The sequence below is a fragment of the Trachypithecus francoisi genome, unplaced genomic scaffold (genome assembly GCF_009764315.1).
Source record: "Trachypithecus francoisi isolate TF-2019V2 unplaced genomic scaffold, Tfra_2.0 Lachesis_group5, whole genome shotgun sequence".
Classification (NCBI taxonomy): Eukaryota; Metazoa; Chordata; class Mammalia; order Primates; family Cercopithecidae; genus Trachypithecus; species Trachypithecus francoisi.
The window spans coordinates 149,002,385-149,028,906 of record NW_022681470.1 but is presented as its reverse complement, the minus strand read 5'-3'; the positions used below and the strand labels follow the sequence as shown (position 1 = coordinate 149,028,906).

At 60.3% G+C, this 26,522-nt stretch overlaps 1 protein-coding gene across 3 annotated transcripts in view; it reads left to right on the top strand.

The window, feature by feature from the left end:
* Nucleotides 1-2,977: 2,977 nt before the first annotated feature.
* Nucleotides 2,978-26,522, top strand: part of ARID3A (AT-rich interaction domain 3A) — a 49,171-nt gene continuing 25,626 nt past the window's right edge. The window contains exons 1-3 of one of the 3 annotated variants that reach the window (XM_033197603.1): nt 2,978-3,165; nt 6,459-7,078; nt 10,378-10,696. In XM_033197603.1, coding sequence (XP_033053494.1) covers nt 6,711-7,078; nt 10,378-10,696 — 687 coding nt within the window. In that variant the 5' untranslated portion in view covers nt 2,978-3,165; nt 6,459-6,710. The other 2 variants (XM_033197604.1, XM_033197605.1) reach the window with 2 other exon arrangements.

Genomic DNA, 26,522 nt, shown 5'->3' with positions numbered 1-26,522 from the left:
ACTACAGGTGTGTGCCACCACACTCGGCTAATTTTTGTATTTTTTGTAGAGATGGGGTCTTGTTATGTTGCCCAGGCTGGTCTCAAACACCTGGGCTCAAGCGATTTTCCTTCCTCAGCTTCCCAACGTGCTAGGATTATGGTCTTGAGCCACGGTGCTCAGCCTTAATTTTTTTATTTTATACAATTTTGTGGAGAGAGGGTCTATGTAGCCCATGCTCATGTTGAACACCTAGCCCTAGGCCATCCTCCCGCCCAGGCCTCCCAAAATCTGGGATCATAGACATGAGCCACTGCGCTGAGCTCTTTTGTTCTTCTTCTCTTTTTTTGAGACAGAGTCTCCTTCTGTCTCCCAGGCTGGAGTGCAGTGGTGCGATCTTGGCTCATTGCAACCTCCGCCTCCCAGGTTCAAGGGATTCTCCTGCCTCAGCCTCCCGAATAGCTGGGGATTATAGACGCCTGCCATCACATCCAGCTAACTTCTTTGTATTTTTAATAGAGACAGGGTTTCACCATGTTGGCCAGGCTGGTCTCGAACTCCTGACCTCAAATGATCCACCTGCCTCGGCCTCCCGAAGTGCTGGGATTACAGGCATGAGCCACTGCACCCGGCCCTAGTTTCGGCTTTTTAATCTGCAGAGCTGTGAAGGCAGGATCTGGGGGGTTTTAGGAGGATGTCCCCCACCTGAGCACAGAGAACCAGAGAACTGGTACAGTGACCAGCAGGGGTTAGGGGAGGATCAGGCTGTTTTTGTATGGGGAGGTTCCCAAAGCCCCAGAACCCCTCAGGAGATGCTCTGGCTAGGAAACCTTCAGAGCTGGGGCTGCTGTGCCTCCGGTAGATGGTCTGGTTAGGAAATGTGTAAAGCTGGGGCTTCTGTGCCCAAGGCACAGCTTGAGAAAGAGACTGGGAGAGGTCTGCAGTGATCTAAATCCACACTGCTGCCTACCCCCACAGGGCATGGGGGCATCTGGAATATGGTGGAGCCAGCTAGTCTGTGTAGACATTCCCGGCTCCCTCTCTGGGCTAAAAATAGGAGCCCCTCACTGCAGGCAGCTGCCATCCTGCATCCCCTCGCCGCCCTGCGCGCGGCCCCTTTCGGGGAAGCTGCGGCCAGCTACCGGGATCACAGCTTCCTCCTGGGAAACGGGTAGGGGCTCTACCCTTCCTGCCCTGGGGGTAATTATGCCTCCACCCCATGCCCTTCCCTTTGAACAAAAGGCAGCCTAATCCAGAACAGGATGGTGAAAGGTTGAATTAACATTGGTCCATTTTACAGAGGGATAAACTGAGGCACAGACAGGCTCATGTACCTGCCCTCCAGGTGCCTTTCAGGTCCATTGGCCTCCAGGTGCTCCATCTTAGGTGGGAGGGACTTTCTGAACCTTCAGACCTGAGCTGGGTCCTGGCCCTAGAAGGGTTTACTCCCCCACCCCTTTATCCCGCCGCAGGGAGGCCTCTCCAAAGCACCCCCCACCTGGGGCAGGTGTCTCGGGCCTCTCCATCGGAGATAGGGGTGACAGCTGGGTTTGGGTGTTTAATAGCCTTATAGTGGAAGACTCTCAGACACCTGCTACCATTAGGCTACACGCGGCCCTGGGGCTGGAAGTCTGGATTCAGGCCTCGGAGTCAGGGGCAGCTCTCCTACCTGCAGTATTTTTTTTTTTTTTTTTTTGAGACGGAGTCTCGCTCTGTCGAGCAGGCTGGAGTGCAGTGGCGCGATCTCGGCTCACTTCAACTTCCACCTCCCGGGTTCAAGCGATTCTCCTGCCTCAGCCTCCCAAGTAGCTGGGACTACAGGCACCCGCCACCACGCCCGGCTGATTTCTGTATTTTTAGTACAGATGGGGTTTCACCTTGTTGGCCAGGCTGGTCTCCTGACCTCTGATGATCCGCCCACCTCCGCCTCCCAAAGTGTTAGGATTACAGGCGTGAGCCACCGCGCCGCCCCCGGTTGCAGTTTTGCCGAGGCAGGAGGTGCAACTAGGGGGAGGACCGAGAGAAAAGTGGCAATGCGGTGTGCTAGTTTAGGGGAAGGGGAGGAGATGCCTACAACCCCGCCCCCAACAGTCAGGACCGGGGACCCGAGCCCGCCAGAGACCCTCCACAAGTTAGGGCCCCCCCGGGTGGCCCCTGCCCGCCCTCCAGTCTCCCCCGGGGCTCACGTCCGGGCTGGAGCCTGGGCCTCTAAGCTTAGCCCCCTGGGGTCGCTTCCCGCGCACAGCTCTCTGCAGAGCACGCGTCCCCCTCCCGACCGGCTTCCTTGCACCTAGCTCGGTGCCTCAGTTTCCTGCTCTGTGCAGTGGGGACAAGAAGGTTGCCCACTACAGAGAGGCGTGAGCGCTGAGGACGTGCAGGGACCTCCCTGGAGGGCGGCGCGGGGCACGTGGTTGGGCAAGTGAACGCTCAGACTGTGGACGTCATCACCACCTTCACTGGGCGCAGCCAAGCTCCCGACGCTGGTGACAGCCGGGCCAAGCAGGGTCGTCCCGGTTTCACGAAGGGGCTCCGGGTCCCCGCGCTCACCTCCCCACGCCCGCGCCGAGCCCCCGCCTACAGCGCGTCCCTCCCCAGAGGGAGGCCGGCGGGGCCCTGGCTCCCTCCCTCCGACGCCGCCCGCCCAGCTCTGCACCGGGTCTTTCAAGCCCATTTCACAGACTTGGAAACCGCGGCTCGGGAGAGTGAAGTCACTCTAGCAGGGTTGCTCCATCTAAGGGGCAAAGGTGAAACTCCGAGCCCAGGAGGCCCAGCCTAGGTGCTCCGTACGAAGGGAAGAGTCTTGGTCCCAGATCCAGCTCGGATGCGCCCCCAGCCCGTCCGGGCGGAGCCCGTCAGTCCCCTCTTCCTACCCCGGGGCGCTCCCGCCCCAGCCCGTGCCCCCGCACCCTCTGCGCTTGGGGCCGCGTCGCGCACTTTGCCCACCGTCCCTAGGCCGGGGGGGCGGGGCCTCCCGCGGAGCTGTTCCCCTTCCCGTTTATTATTTATTATCCTTTAAAGGGGCCGCGACCTGAAAATTTCCGTCCACTCTGCCCGGCTCCCCAGCGCCCCCGGGCTGGTTGCGCGTCGTCCGACCGCGCGCGGGGGGCGAGGGGGCGTCTGGGGAAAAGTGGGGAGCCCTGGCGAGCCCCTCCCGCGCCCGGGCCGCGGCGCTGAATCACCGGCCAGGTATTTGCATCCGAGAGCGACTCGTCCCCTGGTGATTTGTCTGGGGGTGGGGGAGGGGCGGGGCGGGGGCCGGCCGCGCGCGGGGCGCCTCTTACCAATCGGGCGGAGGGGTGTAGACGCGGACGCGGCTGGCGGCTCGGTGAGTCGGCGCGCGGCACAGCCCCGTGGGTCGGGGGCCGGGAGCCAGGGGCGCGCACCGGCGGCTTGGAGGCCAGGCGGGCCCGGGCAGGCCGACCCCAGGCGCGGGGCGCGCGCCCCCCCACGAGCCGCCCTGCGCGGTAAGGCTGGGGGCCGCGCTGGCCGTTCCCAGCGCGGGTTCTGGTGCCGGGGTGGGCGCAGTGCGTCCTGGAAGCCAAAGAAGGGGGTCCCCAAAGTTGGGCGGAGATGTTGGTGGGGGTCCCGGGCTGGGAAGGCGGCCCTGGCGGTTCGGGGTTCGGGGAGTTTTCTCTGCGCCCCGCTTGGAGACTTCACTCCCCATTGGATCAATCGCTCAGGGGCGATCGGGGGTCGCGAGTGCGCGCCCCCCCTTCCCCAGCGGAAGGAAATGGTCTCTGCGCGCGCGCGGGGGGCTGCACCCAGATATTTTATTTCATTTTTACTTTTTCTCCCCGAAATCAGGGGTTTATTCGGTAGCCCAGAGAGGAGGGAGGGTAGTTCCCGGCGAGCCTCCCCAGCCGGGCTGGTTTATTTATAAAGTGTCCGCCCTAGCGCAGAGAGGGGCCCCCGGGGGAGACACCGCGGCCCCCGCGCGCCGGGGTGGGTTGGGCCCGGGCGCCCGGTTCCCCGGCGGGGATACCCAGGAAGAGCCCCCCGACCCGTTTCAGGGCCCCCCAGACACAAAAGCCGGCGCAGGAAGCGCTGGGAGCGCGCGTTTGTCAACTCCAACGTTCGGCGCCGACCCCAGGCGGCGGGTTCAATTATCTTCCGTTTTTAGGCGCTCGGGCTGGAGGGGTTCCCCCCCCATGCAAATCGGCCGCTTTCCAAGAAGCCTTTGAAATCCGGACCAGGGTTTCTGTGTTCTTGTTTCTTCTCCTTCATGAGTTTTTTTCTCACTTCCTCCAGGCCTCCCCACCCCAGGAGTTTCTTAGCCCCCTCCCCAGCTTTCTGCCGCGCCCCTCCCCCTCCTCTTCCCTTCGTGGAGTGAGGGGCCCCTTTCGCCACCCGCGGGCCCAGGGCCTTGCACAACTCTTTAAATAACCATGTTTTGCAAGGCCCGGGCCGAGCGGGTGACCTCTCTCCGGAGGCCTGGGGGGAGGAGGGTGTGGCTCAAGATCCCTCCGCCCCCCACCCCTGCCAGGTCCAACGACCACCCAGTGCCCTGTCCTAGCCTCTCCCTTGGGGCTGTCATAAAATGGGGGTGGGGGTCGAGGACAAAGGGCTCTTGGGGGGAGGGGTCTGAAGGGGGTGGGCGTTGCCAGTTTAGGGTTAATGGCGGCGATGGGGGGGCACCCAGCCCTGGCCTAGGGGGGATCTGGGATCCCCACCTGCCCCCTCCACCGGCCGCAACGTGGAGGTCTGTCCTGCTCCCCTCCCCCATCGGGCGACCCGGAAGGGTCATTAAACCCAGCAGGGCTCGGAGCGGGCTGGTGGGGGGAGTGGCTTCCTTTGGCCTCTTCCTTCTGTGCCCCCAAAGAGGGGGGGCTTTGCTTGGAGCTCTTCCGTGGGGGGGGGCTTGTCTTGAAGTTGTCACAGGTGGGGGAAGGGCGACAGACCCGACCAGACCCTGAGTCAGAAATGCCCCCTCAGCACTTTCTTGGGTTGGGTGGGTGGGGGGTGACCGCAGGCCAGGGGGTGGGGGGCTGTGTGCCACCCTGGTGGCCTCTGGACCACCAAGCTCTCCTGGTCACTCCCCAGCACTATGGCCCTGAGGTCTTTGTGACCTGGGACCTCTGTCCCCACAACAGATGGAACAGAGGCTATTTTGGAACGTGCCCTCCCTGCTGTCTCCCAGGGGCCACCCACCTGCCCCCCACTGCGTTTTACCCATGGGGCCGAAAGACTCAGGGGTCTGGGTAAAGGGTGTCTGGGGCAGAGGGGGCTGCATGGCTCTCCCCTCCCGTGACTGGGGAGGCTTGAGGGGGTCTGCTGTGTCACACTGACCTGGGTGGGGTCAGGTCACAGGAGGCATCTGAGTCCCAGGAGCCCCTGCCTCCTCGCCTTTCCAGACCTTGTCTGCCCAGGAGCTGTTTATGAGTCTTGGGGGCGCCTTTGCCAGGGTAAGGGTTGGGGGTGGCCTCCTGGGCCCAGCTGCCTCTCCGGAGGGTGGAGCTTTGCCCCCTCCGCTGTCCCCAGGATGTGCCTTCCCTCTGGGGTGTCACTCCAGGCCTGTTGGGTTCTGCCCGGCCTGTTTTATTGGCGGCCTGGGCGGGTGGAGGTGTGGCCTGGGCTGGGGGGTGGCTGGGGTGGGACCCAGCCCCTGGGAAGTCTCTTCCTCGCCCAGGCCATTAGGACTGGCCCTGGGTGGAAGGGACTTTAGGCTGGAGTGAGTATGTTACCGTCCTAGACATCCAGCCCACTCGGAGTCCCAGAGGACTGGGCAACTCCAGACCCCTGTTGCCTGCGGAGACTGTGAGGTCTACGTGGGAGGCTCTGTGGTCACCCAGACCTGGGTTCAAACCCCAGCCCCATGTATCCAAGCGAAGGGTCCCTGAGCCTCAGTTGTCCTCAACTGTAAAATGGGACCACCCTGGTGCCCCCTTCCCTGACACCTGTTGGTGCCCACCTTAACCTCCTGAACTCAATTCATCCCTCCTTGAGTGCCATGGCGGGAGTACTGTTATCCACGCCGTTTTGCAGGTGGGGAAACTGAGGCCCAGAGAGGTTGGGGCTTGGGCGTTGCTGTTGAGTTAGCTGTTGAGTTAGCCCAGGGCCCGTATACAGCAAGCAGTCAATCTCGGCCAGCCACCATCTCTGTTGGCCTGAGATGGGAGGATACCTGGATACCTGGAGTCCGGGCTGGGCCGCTCCAACAGGGATTCAGGCAGCAACTGGAACTTAGAACCCACCTGACTGGGCCCGGAGCCTACTGGCCAATCACAGGCCAGGAACGCCCATTCCCCCACCCTGCTTGTGAAGCAATAATCCAAGATCTCCTGGGGCAGACAGTGACCAGAGCTGAGCGACCTTGCTACCCAGGCCCTCAGTAGGGTGTATGCGAAGAGACTGCGCCTCTGCCTCCAGGTCTGCATCCTGCATGAGATGGACATGAGAGCTGATCCCCAGGGCCTTCATGGGGAAGGAGGGGGCCTGCGGAGTTCAGGTCTGCTCTGACTGTCCCTTTTTTCCCCCCTCAGGTTTCTGCAGATGCGTGAATGAGCCGGATGCCAGCCTCTGTCCCCTGGAGCCCAGCGTGAGGAAGAGGCATGCCCTGTCAGCCTTCAGCCTGAGCCCGGCGGCCCCCGCCCCCGCCCCCTGCCACCCTGCACTGCCCCGGCTCCCCCGCAGCCCCCACGCTGCAGTGCGGCCGGGCCCCCTCCCCGCAGGGGCCGCCCCCGCCGCCCACCCCTAGCGCCCGTGGTGGTGGTGGTGGCCCAGGCCGCAGGGCCATGAAGCTGCAGGCCGTGATGGAGACGCTCTTGCAGAGGCAGCAGCGGGCGCGCCAGGAGCTGGAGGCCCGGCAGCAGCTGCCCCCTGATCCCTCCACTGCACCCCCCGGCCGGGCCCGGGCTGCTGCCGACGAGGACAGAGAGCCCGAGAGTGCTCGGATGCAGCGGGCTCAGATGGCTGCGCTGGCCGCCATGCGGGCTGCAGCTGCGGGCCTGGGACACCCGGCCAGCCCCGGCGGCTCTGAGGATGGGCCCCCAGGCTCGGAGGAGGAGGACGCGGCCCGGGAGGGGACACCCGGCTCGCCCGGCCGAGGCAGAGAAGGGCCGGGAGAGGAGCACTTTGAGGACGTGGCCTCCGACGAGGACATGTGAGTTGGGGTCTGGGGCAGCGCCTTCTGAGGGCTGTTACTGGCTCTGAGCCATCACTCTGCTCATCTGCAGAATGGGAGTAAGGGTCCTGCCACGGGGTGTCCTGCCTGTAATTCCAGCAGTTTGAGAGGCTGAGGTGGGAGGATCACTTGGGCCCAGGGCTTGGAGACCAGCCTGGGCAACATAGCGAGACCCCATCTCTGCAAAAAATTAGCCAGGCATGGTGGTGCACCTGTGGTCCCAGCTACTGGGGAGGTTGAGGCAGGAGGATCCCTTGAGAACAGGAGGTTGAAGCTGCAGTGAGTTGTGATTGCTCCAGTGCACTCCAGCCTGGACGACAGAGACAGACCCTGTCTCCAAAAGAGTTGTGATTGCTCCAGTGCACTCCAGCCTGGACGACAGAGACAGACCCTGTCTCCAAAAAAAAAAGGTTTTTTTTAGCTGGGTGCTGTGACTCACGCCCGTCCGTAATCCCAACACTTTGGGAGGCTGAGGCGGGTGGATCACCTGAGATCAGGAGCTGAAGACCAGCCCGGTCAACATGGCGAAACCTCATCTCTACTAAAAATACAAAAATTAGCTGGGCGTGGTGGCAGGTGCCTGTAATCCCAGCTACTTAGGAGGCTGAGGCAGGAGAATCACTTGAACCCAGGAGGCGAAGATTGCAGTGAGCTGAGAATGTGGTGTTTTTTTGTTTTTTTTTTAGAGAGAGTCTTGCTCTTTTCGCCCAGGCTGGAATGCAACGGCGTGATCTCTGCTCACTGCAACCTCTGCCTCCTGGGTTCAAGTGATTCTCCTGCCTCAGCCTCCCAAGTAGCTGGGATCACAGGCGCATGCCACCATACCCGGCCAATTTTTGTATTTTTAGTAGAGACGGGGTTTTGCCATGTTGGCCAGTCTGGTCTCCAACTTCTGTGTTTTTTAATAAAGGGAGTAAGTGAGTGTCCTGTGGACCCTGTTCCCCTGAGCAAGTGTTTATCAACCCTGTACTATGTGCCGGGCAGTCAGCCTTTCAGGATGATGATAAAAATGTTCTCCATTTCTAATCTCTAGCGCAGGAGTGGCCGCTAAACACTGGAAATGTCAGGGCAACTGAGGTCTGGGTTTTTAACTTTGTTTCATCTTTTTTTTGAGACGGAGTCTCGCTCTGCCGCCCAGGCTGGAGTGCAGTGGCGCCATCTCAGCTCACTGCAAGCTCCGCCTCCCGGGTTCATGCCATCCTTGTGCCTCAGTCTCCCAAGTAGCTGGGATCACAGGCGCACACCACCACGCCCGGCTAATTTTTTTTGTATTTTTAGTAGAGACGGGGTTTCACCGTGTTAGCCAGGATGGTCTCAATCGCCTGACCTCATGGTCCACCCGCCTCGGCCTCCCAAAGTGCTGGGATTACAGGCGTGAGCCACCGCACCTGGCTGTCTTTATTTCATCTTAGTTAACTTAAAGCAACGTAGCCACCGATGACGATGGCAGATTCAGCGTGAGGGGCAGATAAAATCTGCAGCCGGCCGGACCTGCATAGCGTGTGGGTCCCCCCAGGGCTGGTTAAGGGCTCACTTGCTGTGGGACCCTAGCCTCCAGGAACCCGCATCTTCCTGGGAGGACCTGAGCAAGTAAAGATGCCGAGCGCGGTGGCCCATGCCTGTAATCCCAGCACTTTGGGAGGCCGGGGTGGGAGGATCGCTTGAGCCCAGGAGTTCAAGACCAACCTGGGCAACATAGTGAGACCCCGTTTCTACAAAAAGTACAAAAATTAGTCGGGTGTGGTGGCACGCATCTGTGGTCCCAGCTACTTGAGAGGCCGAGGCAGGAGGATTGCTTGAGCTCGGGAGGTCAAGACTGCAGTGAGCTGTGATCACACCACTGTACTCCAGCCTGGGCAACAGAGAAGACCGTGTCTCAAAACACAAACAAAACTGGCCGGGCACGGTGGCTACTCAGGAGGCTGAGGCAGGAGAATCGCTTGAACCTGGGAGGCAGAGGTTGCAGTGAGCAGAGATCGCACCATTGCACTCCAGTCTGGGTAAGAGAGTGAGACTCCGTCTCAAAAAAAAAAAAACCGGCCAGGCGCGGTGGCTCAAACCTGTAATCCCAGCACTTTGGGAGGCCGAGACGGGCGGATCACGAGGTCAGGAGATTGAGACCATCCTGGCTAACACGGTGAAACCCCGTCTCTACTAAAAAATACAAAAAACTAGCCGGGCGAGGTGGTGGGCGCCTGTAGTCTCAGCTACCCGGGAGGTTGAGGCAGGAGAATGGCGGGAACCCGGGAGGCGGAGCTTGCAGTGAGCTGAGATCCGGCCACTGCACTCCAGCCTGGGCCACAGAGCGAGACTCCGCCTCAAAAAAAAAAAAACCAACCAAACAAAACCTAGCAAAGAAGCAGGTGATGTCAGGTTGTACAAAGGGCTGCAAGAAAATCTAGGAGGGTGCCGTGGAGGGGCAGTGGCCAGGGTGGGGTGGATGTCAGATAGCAGTGGGAGAAATCTCCCTGTGGAGGGACTGGGAGGTGGAGGTGAGGCAGCATTCATGGTGCAGGAACCAACCTGCCACGATGATTCTCATTTTTTTTTTTTTTCAAGAGATGGGGTCTTGCTCTGTGGCGAGGCTGGAGTGCAGTGGTGCCATCATAGGTCACTGCAGCCTCCACTTCCTGGGCTCAAGGGATCCTCCCGCCTTGGCCTCCCAGAGTGCTGCAGGGATTATAGGCATGCGCCACCATGCCTGCCCGCGTGATGCTTTTCTTTTTTTTTTTTTTTGAGACGGAGTCTCGCTCTGTCGCCCAGGCTGGAGTGCAGTGGCCGGATCTCAGCTCACTGCAAGCTCTGCCTCCCGGGTTGACGCCATTCTCCTGCCTCAGCCTCCCGAGTAGCTGGGACTACAGGCGCCCACCACCTCACCCGGCTAGTTTTTGTATTTTTAGTAGAGACGGGGTTTCACCGGGTTAGCCAGGATGGTCTCGATCTCCTGACCTCGTGATCCGCCCGTCTCGGCCTCCCAAAGTGCTGGGATGACAGGCTTGAGCCACCGCGCCCGGCCCCGCGTGATGCTTTTCAAGGCCCCAGAATTCACGCTGTAGGGACGGCTTGTGCTGTTCTGGGCTAATTGGGAACAAAGTGGATGTCACGGCTGCCTCATGCAGGCTGTGTTCATGGGCGCACTCTGCAGCCTGAGCTGGCGGCGGCCGGCTCTTCCTATTTCCAGAGAGGGAAACTGAGGCTGGGTGGGGCGTGAGTCTCTCCCTAGGCTGGTACGAGCCAGCACCTTCTCCCCTGACTCCTGCCCTCTCTGCTCACCTCAGGAAGCCCAAATGGGAGGAGGAGGAGATGGAGGAAGACCTCGGGGAGGATGAGGAGGAGGAGGAGGATTACGAGGACGAGGAGGAGGAGGAGGACGAGGAGGGGCTGGGGCCCCCAGGCCCTGCCAACTTGGGCACCACAGCGCTGTTCCCCCGAAAGGCCCAGCCAGCCCAGGCCTTCCGAGGCGATGGCGTTCCCAGGGCGCTGGGGGGCCAGGAGCGGCCGGGGCCTGGCCCTGCCCAGACCGGAGGGGCCCACGTAGCTCCACAGCTGCAGCCGCCTGACCACGGGGACTGGACGTATGAGGAGCAGTTTAAGCAGGTGAGTGGACGCGTCCCGTGTGGTGGCCGAGCACCTGCTCCCGGGCCCACGGGGGCCCTTCGAAGGCCCCCATTGCGTGGGGCGTGTGCTGAGCCGGGCGTCGAGTTGAGAGCTGGGGACTCCTGCGGTAGCTTCCTGTGCTTCCCTCCTGGCTGTGGGCTCGACCAGCTGGCTGCTCATTGCTCTGATGTGGGATTTGTGAGGTGTGCCCGCCAGGCAGGAGAAACCTGGGGGGCTTCACGGCCCCCATATCGGAGGTGATGGGGCAGAGAGGGAGAGGCGGGTCTGAGAGGGAGAGGCTGGCGCCAGCCCGAGCTGGGCGTGGGCTGGAGGAACCAGGCATGCGGGCGATGCGGGCAGAGAGGCCGGGGCCTTGGTGACGCGGTGACAAGGCCTCCTCCGTCCCCTGGCATCTGTGGAGAGCCATGGGGGGGTTGCAGGCTGCAGCCGGCAGCCGAGGGGACCTGGGGGTGACTCAGGTGTGACTGCAGGAGACGCAGGAGAAAGGGTCTGTGAGGCTCCGAGTGGATGGTTAAGGCCAGGGCCGGCAGGGGGGGTCTCAGGGACCCCAAGCTGAAGGAGGAAGTAGGGGCCGCTCCAGCCTTTCCCTGCAGGCGGCCAGGCCAGAGGAAGTGGCCGGGCGGGGGATGCTTTGAAGTTGGACCGTGCTGGGCCGGGCAGATGGAAACCAGATGGTGGCCAGGCTCACATTCCAGCCCTCGGCCAGCTGGGCTCTGCCCTGACCTCTGGGTGCGGCTGCGGGGAACCGCCTCCTCGCCCAGGGCTGGAGGCTGGTCTGGGCTCCCGCAGGGAGGTGGGTGATGGACACGCTGGGACATGCCTGCCTTGGGGCGGCCCCTTCAACCCGGGGCTTCCTGGGCTTCCGGAATCCGCTCCGAGGAGCCTCCTAGGAGGGGCCAAGGTACAGACACCCAGTGGGACCTCCCGGGGCTCCTGACTCCAGGGGTGCCTGGTAGCTTAAGGGGCGTCTCTAACCCCAGCAACCCTCAGGAGACTTAAGTTTGAACTGCCTGGAAACTCACAAAGAGTAAAGAGCTGAAAGCCGGACATGGTGTGGGAGAATGGCCTGGGCTGCGGCGGGGACTCGGGGAGGGCGCGCGTCTTGCCGATTCCACCCTGCTCCGGGACTCAGTTTCCCTCTCCTGCAGAAGGGGGTACTCCACGGGCCACGCCGCCGCGAGTCCCATTTTGCCAGTGAGAAAACAGAGGCTCAGCGTTGGGACAAGGGGTCTTGTGATCTTTTCTGGGTTTAAGATGGTACAGATGAGCATGTTGAGAGTGGATTCTCTTTAATTTTATTTGTTTATTCACCCAATATTCGCTGTCTGCCCGGGACTCAGCCCCCAGCAAGCCCTGGGCTGGGGGGGGCGGCAGGAGCTGGATAGAGACCTCCATCCCCGCAAGGTTATAGCCAAGCCCAGAGGGAGGGTCAAGGGCCCCCCATTCAGTCGGTCCTTCGGGGGTCAGAGGTGGACCTGACCCTGGACACGTGCGCCACCCAGACAGCCGCGGCCTCCAAGGCCCAAAGCCGACTGGGGAGTTTTGGGGTGACCGGCCCAGATCCGGCAGGGACAAGGAGCCAGGCGCCCTGATCCCACAGCGCACAGCGTGGCCAGAACAAAGGTGGGAGGGCAGAAGCCACTGTCCAGCTTGTCTGGGCGACACCCCAGGTCAGGGTCGAAGGTACCATGCAGGGTTTTCCTGCAGCAGGAAGCCAAGATGGGGAAACTGAGGCCAGAGCAGGGAGGCAGTCACTGTGTCACCAGCAGCCTCAGGTACTCATGGAGCTCCTGCCTCGTGCCCGGCCCCCTGGCCCCCCTGCACCTGCCCCCTGGGTGTACTGGGAACGGACTGCACAGAGGCCCTGAGAGGTATACTAAAGCTCGGCTTGTGTGTAGGGACCTGGTGCCGCCTCCGGGCTGGGTCTTGTGTGTAGGGACCGGGTGCCGCCTCCGGGCTGCGTCTTGTGTGTAGGGACCGGGTGCCGCCTCCGGGCTGGGTCTTGTGTGTAGGGACCTGGTGCCGCCTCCGGGCTGGGTCTTGTGTGTAGGGACCTGGTGCCGCCTCCGGCTGGGTCTTGTGTGTAGGGGCTGGATGCTGCCTCTGGGTCTTGCAGGAGACGGGATTGGGACTCTGAGAAGATGGGGGCCGAGGGAGGGTTGTGGGCAGTGGGGCTTGGGGGAGAACCCCGCCCTGTAGTCCTGTGATTTTTTTTTTTTTCCCCCTAGAGAAGGGCTCTCGCTGTGTTGCCCCGGTTGGTCTCAAACTCCTGGGCTCAAGTGATCTGCCTAACTCAGCCTCCCAAAGTGCTGGGATTGCAGGCCTGAGCCACCGCGCCTAGCCGGGCCTGGGATCTTACCCTGGACCGTTCGTGGCAGGTCCAGCTGCTGATGCTGCCGCCCGCCCAGCTGGCCAGGCACCTGCGTTCCCAGTGTCAACAGTGGCCTGGGCCCAACCAGCCCAGTCAGTGTTACCCCCGCACCTCCGCTGGGTCCCCTGTTGACTCTGGCGCCTGCCCCACCCCCTTCCTGGCACGTGGCAGCCCTGGCCCGCCGGCCGGCCGCTTGGCACTGTGGCTGCCTCTTCCTCCCAGGTCCTGGCAGGCCTCAGGGCTAACTTCCGCCTGCAAATCCTCGACAGCTGTGAAATTCTGCTGTCGGCTGCAGGTCTGGTGGGTGGCCAGGCTGCAGGGGGAGCCGGGCGCAGCAGGCTCAGGGCCAAGAGTTCTTTCCCTGGACACCTGGAACCTCACTGCCTGGGGCCTGGGGACGTGCAGTTTTGGAGGCCAGCACGTGTCAGGCAGTGATTAGGATCTCAGCCTCTTGATGTCTGACGTAGCCTCCTGGTGGCCTCCCGTCACCCACACAGCAGGCCTGGGTTCTAGAAAGTGGCCACGGTAGGATTTTGTCGGATTGTGATTATAATTTTTGAGACAGGGTCTTACTCTGCTACGTAGGCTGGAGTGTAGTGGTGCCGTCCTAACTCCCTGCAGCCTCAATCTCCCAGGGTCAAGCGATCCTCCTGCCTCAGCCTCCTGAGTAGCTGCGAGCACAGACGGGTGCCACCACACTCAGCTAACTTTTGTAGAGATGGGGTCTCACTATGCTGCCCAGGCTGGTCTAGAACTCCTGGGCTCAGGCAATCTGCCCGCCTTGGCCTCCCAAACTGCTGGGATTACAGGCGTGAGCCACCGCACCCCACCATGGTGGGATTTTATTTATTTATTTATTTTTTAATTTATTTATTTGAGATGGAGTCTTACTCTGTCGTCCAGGCTAGAGTGCAGTGACATGATCTTGGCTCACTGCAAGCTCCGCCTCCTGGGTTTACGCCATTCTCCTGCCTCAGCCTCCCAAGTAGCTGGGACTACAGGCGCCCACCACCTCGCCTGGCTAGTTTTTTGTATTTTTTTTTTAGTAGAGACAGGGTTTCAATGTGTTAGCCAGGATGGTCTTGATCTCCTGACCTCGTGATCCGCCCATCTTGGCCTCCCAAAGTGCTGGGATTACAGGCTTGAGCCACCGCGCCAGGCCAAAAAACAGCTTTATTGGGCTATGGTTCACATGCCATACAGTTCACTGTTTTAAGTGTAGAGTTCGGGCCCGGCACAGTGGCTCACACCTGTAATCCCTGCACTGTGGGAGGCCAAGACGGGCGGATTGCCTGAGCCCAGGAGTTCGAGACCAGCCTGGGCAAGGTGACGAAACCCTGTTTTTACAAAAAAAAAAAAAAAAAATTAGCAGGGCGTGGTGGTGCACACCTGCAGTTCAGCTACGTGGGACCCTGAGGTGGGAGGATCACCTGAGTCTGGGAGGCAGAGGCTGCGGTGAGCTGTGATTGCAACACTGGACTCCAGCCTGGGTGACAGAGCAAGACCCTGTCTCAAAAAATAAATACAAACAAAGTATAAACTCAGCCGGGCATGGTGGCGAGCGCCTGTAATCCCAGCTGCTCTGGAGGCTGAGACAGAATCGCTTGAACCCAGGAGGCCGAGGTTGCAGTGAGCCGAGATCGTGCTGTTGCACTCCAGCGTGAGTGACAGAGCGAGACTCCCTCTCAAAAAAAAAAAAACAAGGCCGGGCACGGTGGCTCAAGCCTGTAATCCCAGCACTTTGGGAGGCCGAGACGGGCAGATCATGAGGTCAGGAGATCGAGACCATCCTGGCTAACCCGTGAAACCCCGTCTCTACTAAAATACAAAAACTAGCCGGCGAAGTGGCGGGAGCCTGTATTCCCAGCTACTCGGGAGGCTGAGGCGGAGAATGGCGTAAACCCGGGAGGCGGAGCTTGCAGTGAGCTGAGATCCGGCCACTGCACTCCAGTCCGGGCGACAGAGCGAGACTCCGCCTCAAAAAAAAAAAAAAAAAAAAACAAGAACCAAGGAAAAAAAAGAAATGGGATCACACACCGCGTGGCCTTCTGTGTCTGGCGTATCTCACTGAGCGTGACATCCTCAAGGTGCATCAGCACCATGGCCTGGGTTAGAGTCTCCTTCCTTTTCATGGCTGAGTCATACTCCGCTGTGTGGATGTGCCCTATTGTGTCTACCAGTTCAGCCGTCGATGGCCACTTGGTTGGTTTCTGCCTTTTGGGTTTGTAGCGCTGGACAGGTTTTTATGTGGGCGTATGTTTTTGTTACTTTGGGGTGTAGCTGGGTCTGTTGGTGTCTTCATATTAACCCATCAGAGAAACTGCTGCACTGTTTAGCAAGCAGCTGCCCACCTTACCTTCCCACCAGCCACAGATGTGGGTTCCAGTTCCTCTACATCCTCACCACTTGTTACTGTCAACTTTTTTTTTTTTTTTTTTGAGACAAGAGTCGAGCTCTGTCACCCAGGCTGGAGTTCCCAAGTAGCTGGGATTACAGATGCCCACCACCACGCCCAGCTCATTTTTGTGTTTTTAGTAGAGGTGGGGTTTCACCGTGTGGGGCAGGATGGTCTTGAACTCCCAACCTCAGGTGATCCTCACACCTCAGCCTCCCAGAGTGCTGAGATCACAGACGTGAGCCACCGCGCCCGGCCTATGGCCGACGTTTTAATCCTGGCCTTCCTTGTCGGGGTGGCGTGGTTTCTCACTGTGGTTTTGATTTTCATTCAGTGTTGGGATTTCTGCCTCCGCTTTCCACGGTAAAGCTTGCTCCCCATGGAACGTGCAGGTGAGCTCAGAGGCATAGGAATGGCAGCACTAGCCAGTCTCATGAAGAAAGTGACTGAGTGTTTTAGAGAGGTCCTTTCCCAGATCCTCACGTGATCCCACAAGGAAGGAGCTGCTGTTGAACCTGTTGTGCAGGTGAGAAACTGAGGCCTGGGAACGATGATATGACCTGTGCACAGTCTCACGAGGGAAGTGTCAGAGCTGGAATTTGATCCTGGGATGCACCCGCCAGAGAGAATCCAGGAGTGTGTGGGTGGATGGCCCGGGGAGCCTCTGGCGGGATGGTTTTGAGGAAACCCGGCTGCCCCTCGGTTTTTTTTGTTTGTTTGGAATGAAGGTGGTTAGGCCAGGGCAGACCTCAATGCTGTCCTCACATCCAGGTCTCTGGGCCTGGCAGCTGGGCGTTTGTGGGCACTGGGGCAGCGACAGCCACCAGCACCTTTCGGGCTCAAGGCCAGACACACCTCGCTGGGCCCAGCCCCAGAGACCACTGGGTCCTCACCACGGTGCCTGCCAGGCAGCTCTCGGGGGGGTGAAGCAGGACCCCAGCAGGAAGCGGGGTCCAGTTCTGGGTTTTTTTGGTCTTTTCAGCTCATTTGGTTTTTTTAATTGTGGAAAATACACATAGATACATTATTTTATCTCTTTTTTTTTTTTTTTTGGGACAGAGTCTCTCTCTGTGGCCCAGGCTGGAGTGCAGTGGCGCGATCTCTGCTCACTGCAGGCTCCGCCTCCCGGGTTCACGCCATTCTCCTGCCTCAGCCTCTCGAGTAGCTGGGACTACAGGCGCCACCACACCTGGTTTGTTTGTTTATTTATTTATTTATTTATTTATTTATTTATAGATGGAGTCTTGCTCTGTCACTGAGGCTGGAGTGCAGTGGCGCAATCTCGGCTCACCACAACCTCTGCCTCCTGGGTTCAAGCAATTCTCCTCCCTCAGCCTCCTGCATAACTGAGATTACAGGCGCCCACCACCATGCCCAGCTAATTTTTGTATTTTTAGTAGAGACAGGGTTTCACCATGTTGGCCAGGGTGGTCTCGAACTCCTGACTTTGTGATCTGCCTGCCTCGGCCTCCCAGAGTGCTGGGATGACAGGCGTGAGCCACCGCGCCCGGCCTCTCGATACACTTTTGGTTCCAGAAGTAACACTTGACGCTCTTTTTGCAGAGAGGAAGAAAATGGAACGTTTACAGTAAGCCCCGAGTCCCCCTTGACCTCTAGGGCATGAGCCGCGCGTTCTCCAGGCCTTTCTCTGCCCACGCGCACCCAGGAATGTGACCTGGGAGGTATCTAACGTGATCTTCAGCGGAGGCCGAGAGGGTCCTCCCACCGCTGGCTTCGAGGAGCTGTTTATCGCGGTGCGTTTGCGTTGTAATTGGGATGTTCCGAGATGCCTGGTTCTTTTCAGCTGTGTGGATGTTCCCCTCGTGGCCCTGGACACCGACATATCCATCCACACGCTTCCCGCGGTCATTTCCCTGTTGTAAACAATACCATAATGAACATCTCTGGGGCGTGGGAGGTGCTTGGAGCAGTGTGCTTGGGAGGAGGTGGGGAGCTGGAATTGCCAGGGCTCTGGGAGAAGCGGGCGCACGTTTTCTTCATCCTGCCCCGGAGACCCCCAGGCTGGTGGGAGCCAGAGCTGGATGTGAAGGTAGCATTGGGATCTGCCCTGGCCTCACCACCTCCATTGCAGACTGAGGCTCGGAGGGGCCTCTGGGCTTTCCCAAATCCCTCGAGGGGTCAGGGCTGGGCTAGAGGAGATTGAGGGGGAGGCTGCCCAGAGGAAGAGGCATTGGGGCTGGGGCTTTGCAGGATGTGTAAGAGTTCGTTAGTGAGACAGTGATCCTGCCTGTTGGATCGCTGTGGCTGGAGCGTAATGTGTAGGGCCAAGGTGGCCAATTTTTTGGCTTCCCTGGGCTACATCGGAAGAAAAAGAATTGTCTTGGGCCTCACGTAAAATACAGTAACGCTAATGATACCTGATGAGCCAAAACGTAATTGCAAAAAAAATCTCATTGCGTGTTAAGAAATTTACACATTTGCATTGGGCTGTGTTTAAAGCCATCCTGGGCCGTGGGGCAGTCAAACTCGGTGTAGCAGGAGCGGTGGGCAGAGCATCAGGGCACCCAGAGCTGGGCTCAGCGGGGAGCCTTGGTAGGGTTCGGAGCTGGGAGAAGGAGGCTGGGAGGACAGAACGGAGGCACCCTTGGTCCAGGCAGGAGTAGAATAGGCCAATGCTGCAGCTGGGCTTCTGGGGCATAAGAAGGAGGAGAAGGTAGAATTTTCCCAGTCCAGGCGGGTGCTCCAGGCAGATGGTGCAGCTGGGGCCTTTGCCCAGAGGTCAGGCAGCAGGTTCCAAGCGCACAGAGCCAGCGGCTATGTTTGAGACAGAGTGTGTTTGTCGAGAGGGCCCCGAGCCAGGCCCTCGGCTGCCAGCCCTGGTGCCTTCCTGGGCCTCCGGGAGGCCTGGCTGCACGTGAGCTGGGGGGAGGGCCGTCGGGAAGCCCCCCGGCGTCTGGTCCTCCCGCCGGGGCAGCGCCTGCCTCATCAAAGCTGCTGTGGCTGCTGGCGCCACGCCAGCCGGGCCCTGGAGGGCGAGGGGAGGGTGCCTGCCCGCCAGCCCCTGGCACCATGCCCCAGCCTATGCCCATGCCAGGAGCCTCGCTGACTCAGCCGGAAGAGCCTTATCTGGCCCCTGCGCCACCGCCTGGCCACCGGGTCACCGCCGCGGGGTCACCGCCGCCGTGGCCTGGCCCCACGCCCACCGCCGGCGTCCCACCCTGGTGACTGCTGCCAAGCGCCGGCCACGCCCCATGCTTTCTAATAACACACGCAGCAGCCCGAGGGAGCGGTGCCCGCAGGCAGAGAGTGTCCCCGCGTGGTGCCTGGGCGGGGAATGGGCGTGGTGAACCTCTGTGGCGTGCGTGCGAGTGTGCACGCTGGGGCTGTGGCCGGGCAGCTTGTGGGTCTGGTCTTGTGGCACCCTGCCTGGGAGGGGTCTTGCCCCAGAGACGGCATCTTTGGACCCTCCATGGCCTCTGCCCACCGGGCGCCTGCTGGATTCTGTGGGTCTCATGTGTGGGGCTGTGTGCACCCAGCCAGCGCCACCTCACCCATCCGCCTGCATGTCCCCAGCCAGCACCACGGTGTTTGTTCAGGTCTCTGTGTGCTGAGTGACGTGGCAAACTTCCCATGTCCCTGTTTTGCGTGGACCTGTTGGTGAGTGTGTCCAGGCGCACGTCTGCCCTGCTGTCCTGTGTGAATGTTTATGTTGGGGTGATGGTCTCTTGTGTAGGCATTTTTTTAACGATAAAGATGGGATCTCGCCATCCTGTTGCCCAGCCTGGTCTCAAACTCCTGGGCTCAAGTGATCCTCCCACCTTGGTCTCTGAAAGTGCTGGGATTACAGGCGTGAGCTGCTGTGTTGGACTGGTCTCCTGTGTTTTGTGTGGATGTGGCTGTGTGTGTGTGTCAGGGGTGGCTGCAAGCGCATGTGTGTGTGTGCACGTCGAGGCTGGAAAGTGTGCGTCCAAAAGCGTGCCTGCCTGGGCTCCCCACGTGTGCACAAGTGTGCCTGTGATGGACGACCTTCCCGTGTGCCTGAGCGTCTGGGGGCCTCTTGCTGGCCCCTAAAGCATGAAGTCACGGTGGGGCCTGTTAACCATTAGCCCCCCGGGGCTGCCAGACAGTGGTGCTGTCTGTCTTGGTCAGCGGCGCGCATCGGCCGCAGGGCACAGATCAGCGCCCGCCCTGCCCGCCGTGGGCTCTGGAGCCAGCCTAGCTGACGGAGCCCCAGTGACCACCGAGCTATGGACAGGGCCCCTGGGGGTGCACCCCCACCCTCTCTGACCCAGAGGAGCTGCCGGCAGAGCCCTGTCCTCTCTTGCCTCAGTTTCCCTGCTGGACACAAAGGGCTAAAGTCCAGGTCCCTTCGATGCCCCAAATTCTCTGTCAGTCCTGACCAGGGCATGGCATACCAGGGGCTTCACCCACGAGGGACGCTTGACTCAGGGTCCTCTCCACTGGCGTCCGGGAGCCGCTGCGGTGCCGACCTGGTGGGTGGCGCATGGGGGGCGGGTGCGGACCGCCTCTTCTCCGCTCTGCCGACTGCACACGGCCAGAGGACAATTGGGGGTCACAGGGTTAAACGGTGACTAATCTGGCCATTGAAGGCCCCAGCGCCGGGATGTGGCCTTGCCCCTTGGTCAGGGCTGGGCTGGGGGTCCGTGGGCCGAGGTGGGTGGGCAGGGAGTGGGTGGAGGCCGCTGGCCCGCAGGCCCTGGTTCTGGCCAGGCTCAGGAAACGGGCTCCCTGGGGACTCAGGCCCCATGCCCAGAAGCCACGCCGGACACATGTCCGGATTCCATGCCCAGCAGCCTCCTCTGCCACCCTCGGAGACAGAGAACGTGAGAGCAGATGAGAACCCGCTTTCCAGGAGGAGCCCCGTCCTGGATTGGATGGCGTCCCCCGAAACTCAGGTCCACCCAGAACCTCAGAAAGGAACTGCATTTGGAAATAGGGTCTCTGCAGATGTTGTTAGCTTCAGCGAGGTCCTGTGGCGTCGGGTGGCCCCAAATCCCATGACGGTCGGTCGTCCTCTAAGGGGGAGGTCACGCCTGTGATCCCCGCGCTTTGGAAGGCCAAGGCGGGAAGATCGCTTGAGTCCAGGAGCTTGAGACCAGCCTCAGCAACAGAGCGAGACCCCGTCTCTACACAAATTAGCTGGGTGTGGAGTGCACGCCTGTGGTCCCAGCTACTCAGGAGGCTGAGGTGGGAGGATCACTGGAGCCTAGGAGTTTGAGACTAGCCTGGGCAACATAGTGAGACCCCATCTGTAAAAAGATAATAAAATTAGCTACATGTGGTGGTTTGCTACTGTGCTCCCAGCTACCCAGAAGGCTAAGGCGGGAGAATTGTTTTGAGCCCAGGAGGTCGAGGCTGCAGTGAGCTATAGTGCACGGCACTCCAGCCTGGGCGACAGGGCAGGACCCTGTGTCAAAAAAAGAAAAAAAAAAAGGACGGGCGCGGTGGCTCATACCTGTAATCCCAGCACTTTGGGAGGCCGAGGCGGGCGGATCACCTGCGGTCTGAGGTTTGAGACCAGCCTGGCCAACACGGTGAAACCTTGTCTAAAATACAAAAATTAGCTGGGCCTGGTGGCAGGTGCCTGTAATCCCAGTTACTTGGGAGGCTGAGGCAAGAGAATTGTTTGAACCTGGGAGACGGAGGCTGCCGTGAGCCGAGATCGCGCCACTGCACTCCAGCCTGGGCGACAGAGCGAGACTCTGTCTCAAAAAAGAAAAAAGAAAAGAAAAGAGAAATTTAGACACGGGCCGGGCGCGGTGGCTCAAGCCTGTAATCCCAGTACTTTGGGAGGCCAAGACGGGCAGATCACGAGGTCAGGAGATTGAGACCATCCTGGCTAACACGGTGAAACCCCATCTCTACTAAAAATACAAAAAACTAGCCGGGCGTGATGGCGGGCGCCTGTAGTCCCAGCTACTCGGGAGGCTGAGGCAGGAGAATGGCGTAAACCTGGGAGGCGGAGCTTGCAGTGAGCTGAGATCTGGCCACTGCACTCCAGCCTGGGCGACAGAGCGAGACTCCGTCTCAAAAAAAAAAAAAAAAAAAAAAGAAATTTAGACACGGACACTTGAGGAGATAACTGTGTGGAGACAGAGGCAGAGGCTGGAGCGATATGGCCACAAGCCAAGGACACCTGGAGCCCCCAGAAGCTGGGAGAGGAGGGAAGGGCCCTCCCCTGGAGTCCCACTGATACACTGATCTCAGACTTGTGGAGAGAGGACATCTCTGCTGACGTGGCACCATGCCCTGAGCGAGGTTAGGGCAGAAACACCAGGCTCTGCCTCCCTGGGCGCATGTGTCTGAGCCCGATCCTCTCATGGGCACTTGCGGGGCACCTGCTTTATGCCAGCTCGCCTGCGTACTGGGGACACAGCCGTGCACGGAGCAGAAGCTCCTGCCCCTGGTGCTGGAGTCCCGACGGCGGGCAGCGTGGTGGAGGGCGGGCCTGTCTCGCTGTTATCTCCCGGGCGTGTCTGCTCCCCGTGTGTCTGGCTGCAGGGGCGCGTCTGGGGTGTTTGTGTGTGTGTCTGCGTGGGAGTGGCTGACTGTGTGGCTCACGGAAGCCTGTCTGGGTAGGAGTGTCGGTGGTGGGGTTCCCTCGCGGCCATGGTGTGTGTCTCTCGCATGGCAGTCCCCGGCCTCAGCCCCGTTGCTCCGGTGCCCCCAAACCCTTACCCTTCTCAGGGGCACCACGCTCACTGCTACAAAAGTGGGTCTTCCGGGCACATGAGTGTCCCCCACCCAGGACCCCTGACCCCGGCCCTGGGAAGGCCCCACTGCCAGCCTGGCTGGACCTCCTTCATAGTCTGGTTTTCGGGGATGGATTTTGAGACAGGGTCTCATGCTGTGGCCCAGGCTGGAGTGCAGCGGTGCAGTCATAGCTCACTGCAGCCTCCACCTCCCGGGCTCCAGTGATTTTCCCCCTTCAGCCTCCCGAGTAGCTGGGAGCACAGACAGTCACCACCACACCCGGCTAACTTCATTTTATTTCTTGGAAACACGGTCTTGCTGTGCCATTTCTTCGGGAGCAGCTGGGCGTCTCTGCCCCAGCTGGCGCCCTGCCCGGCCACCGGCCCCCCGAGTTGGCCACGTGCCCAGCCCTTGGGGGCACTTGGACCTGGTTCTTGGGGAGGAACTAGGCAGATCACCTCTGGTTATTCATTGCTTTAATGCCACCTGGTGGGAGAGAGCCCAGCCACGCCAACGTGCAGCGATCCCAGCTCTGCCCGACCTGGGCCAGCTGCCTGTGACCTTCTCCTCTGGGCTGCAGTTTCCCCGCCCATAAGACAGGGATGGCATTGGAAGGAGTGCAGCTCCTGTGACTTCGTTTTCATCCTTGGCCATTACGGTTCCCCAGGTTTCTCCTCTGACTCCTGTAAGGAGGGGATGGTGTACCGTGTGGGCCCTGCTGCCTGCCCTGGGCGGCCCTAGCCCACCTCTGTCTGCTCCCTGCGGGGTGAGGTGTCCCTGGAGCAGGCACAGCCTTGAGTGACTCCTCCGAGGCTGCTGCCCACGGTAGGGGCAGTTCCTGTCCTGTCCTTGGCCTGGGGTTCTGGCAGAAGCTCCTGCCGGATGTGCCTGAGGGACCCCGGACCCTGAGCCCACCAGGGCGGGCCCTTCCTCTTGACTCCCGGGTGAGAGGTGGGATGCGGCCCCTTCCTTCCTGCAGCCATCTTTGGGCTCAGACTATAGGTGGGCCCGTGTCTCACTGTGGGGACGGCGTCGACATGGCCGGGCCAGGCGTGTTCTGGCCCCTTGGACTGCCCGGCTCCTGCTGCTGGTGCCTGGCTGCGTTTCTGTTCAGAGAACCTGGGCTGGGAGTGATGGGACCGCAGTCTCCCACCAGGTGCCTCTTTTCTTCTGGGGCTTTCTGGGACTGTCCAGGTCCAGTCTGCAGAGAACCCCAGGACAGAGTTAATTGCCGAGTGCCCAGCCCTGGACAAAGTACTTGGACCCTGTGGTTCCTCGAAACCCATTTCTCAGCAGGGAAAAATGAGGCCCACAGAGGCAGGGCCCCGGTGTCCAGGTGGGAGCACGAGGGCATATTGTGGGTGGGCCGGCCGGTCTGCGGGTCGGGGCCCTGTGTGGGACACCCCAGCGTGGCAGGTTCAGCACTGCCTGGGGGAAGAGAACACTGGGTATTTCATTTTTATTTTTATTTTTGTTTTTTATTTTTATTTTATTTTATTTTATTTTTGAGACAGTCTTGCTCTGTCGCCCAGGCTGGGGTGCAGTGGCCGGATCTCAGCTCACTGCAAGCTCCGCCTCCTGGGTTCCCACCATTCTCCTGCCTCAGCCTCCCGAGTAGCTGGGAATACAGGCGCCCGCCTCCTCGCCCGGCTAGTTTTTTGTATTTTTAGTAGAGACGGGGTTTCACTGTGTTAGCCAGGATGGTCTCGATCTCCTGACCTCGTGATCCGCCCGTCTCGGCCTCCCAAAGTGCTGGGATTACAGGCTTGAGCCACCGTGCCCGGCTTTATTTTTATTTTTTTGAGACGGAGTCTCGCTCTGTCGCCCGGGCTGGAGTGCAGTGGCGCGATCTCGGCTCACTGCAAGCTCCGCCTCCTGGGTTCACGCCATTCTCCTGCTTCAGCCTCCCGAGTAGCTGGGACTACAGGCGCCCGCCACCTCACCTGGCTAATTTTTTGTATTTTTAGTAGAGACGGGGTTTCACCACATTAGCCAGGATGGTCTCGATCTCCTGACCTCGTGATCCACCCGCCTCGGCCTCCCAAAGTGCTGGGATTACAGGCATGAGCCACCACACCTGGCATACTTTTTATTTGTTTATTTATTCATTTATTTTTAGATGGAGTCTTCCTTTGTTGCCCAGCCTGGAGTGCACTGGCCTGATCTCAGCTCCCTGCAACCTCTGCCTCCCGGGTTCAAGCAATTCTCCTGCCTCAGCCTCCTGAGTAGCTGAGATTACAGGCGCTAATTACATGCCCGGCTAATTTTTGTGTTTTTAGTAGAGATGGGGTTTCACCATGTTGGCCAGGCTGGCCTCAAGCTACTGACCTCAAGTGATCTGCCCGCCTCGGCCTCCCAAAGTGCAGGGATTATAGGCATGAGCCACCGCACCTGGCTAATTTTTTCTTTTCTTTTTTTTTTTTTTTTTTGAGACGGAGTCTCGCTCTGTGGCCTGGGCTGGAGTGCAGTGGCCGGATCTCAGCTCACGGCAAGCTCCGCCTCCCGGGTTCACGCCATTCTTCTGCCTCAGCCTCCCGAGTAGGTGGGACTACAGGCGCCAGCCACCTCGCCCGGCTAGTTTTTTGTATTTTTTAGTAGAGACAGGGTTTCACCATGTTAGCCAGGATGGTCTCCATCTCCTGACCTCATGATCCGCCCGCCTCGGCCTCCCAAAGTGCTGGGATTACAGGCTTGAGCCACCGCGCCCGGCCATTTTTTCTTTTTTTAATCCCAGAGGCTTCAAAACTAAGATTCTGTTTGTGTGTTTGTTTGTGACAGGGTCTTGCTCTGTTGCCCAGCCTGGAGTCATCACGGCTCACTGCAGCCTCCACCTCCTGGGCTCACGCGATCCTCCTGCCTTAGCCTCCCGTGTAGCTGGGATTACAGGTGTGCGCCACCATGCCTGGCTAAGTTTTGTTTTTGTTTTTGTGAAAACAGGGTTTTGTCATCTTGCCTGGGCTGGTCTCAAACTCCTGGGCTCAAGCAGTCTGTCCGCTTCGGCCTCCCACAGTACTGGGATCCCACAGTGGGAGCCACTGTGCCCAGCCCCCACTGAGATTCTGCAATTGTGTCTTCCTGATCCTTTGAAATGTTTTCTGGGTGCCCCCCAGTGCTGGGCACCGTGGGGTGGGGTGTGTCTGAGTGTGGCCCGGGGCACCCCCTGCCGTCAGCCCAGATCTGCGTGTGTGTCTGCGTCTGTGAAATGGGTTTCCTGGCAGACAGAGGGGTTGCTTAAGGCCAGTGCCCTGCTGGGTGGGTGGTGGGGACTCCACTGGGGACTGCAGGCCCCAGAGTTCCATGTCATTTCTCGCCGCCATGGGGCTGCCTCCTGCCTCCTCTGCACCAACTTTCTGGAAGTGCCTGTCAGCTGATGCCTCCCCAGCCGCATCTCAGTGCCAGGCCTGCCGCTGCCCTCCCGTCCTCGTGGGTCTCAGTTTCCCCAACTGTGACACGGGCTGGCAGCCGGTCAGGGTCTCCTCCCTGAGCGAGGGACTCCCCCATCCATGTCTCAGCCTCCACCCAGCTGGCCCAGGACCGTTTCCCAGGTGAGAAGACCAAGGTTGCAGGGTGGCGATCGCACGAAGGGCCCGTCACGGGAGAACAAGGAGGGATTGCGTCAGCGAGCTCCCCCGGAATCTCGTGATCCGGAAATCCAGACAAGCACCTTTACCGCGCTGGCTTCCCGGGCTGCGCCTCGTGGTCATCTCTGGAGCGCGTTATTAATATCCGCCCCGTGGGTGGGGCGCCGTGTATTTCCAGAGAGGGGACTCGGGGCCCGCCAGGGCCGGGGGAGTGGAGCCGGCAGATGTTCAGCCCTGCCCAGAATCACTTCCCCAATTTCCCCACGCCTGGCAGGGCCCTCAGCATCTGCATCCGCCGAGGCCCGGCTGCGCTGACGGGAATTGAAAGCCTCGTGGCTTAGGCAGGCGGGGGAGCCCCCGGCTGGTCAGGTGCACTGGGAGCAACCCATGGCCAGGCTAAGCCCAGAGAGGGCAGGGAAGGGCCTGAAGTCACACAGCAGACACTAGCTAAGTAAGTGCCTGCTGTGTGCGGGCACAGGGTCACCCTGCAAGTAAGCGCCTGCTGGGTGTGGGTGGCCCTGCCCTCCCCCAACCCTGCAGTGCCCACCGGTCGGTCGGGGCCGCCTGTCTCCTGGTGTCTTACATCGCAGTCCACCTGCCCCCGCTGACCTCTTCCTCCTGCTCCCTGAACCGGGAAGTCCGGGCCCTTTTTGGACACTGCATCTCCTCGGCGTACAAGATAGTCCAGGACATACAAGAGGTGCTCAATAATGGCTGCAAAGCACACTGTCCTGGCAGAAACCCTGTGGGCTGACAGCCCCGTGTGGCCGGCCCTGTGGTCCA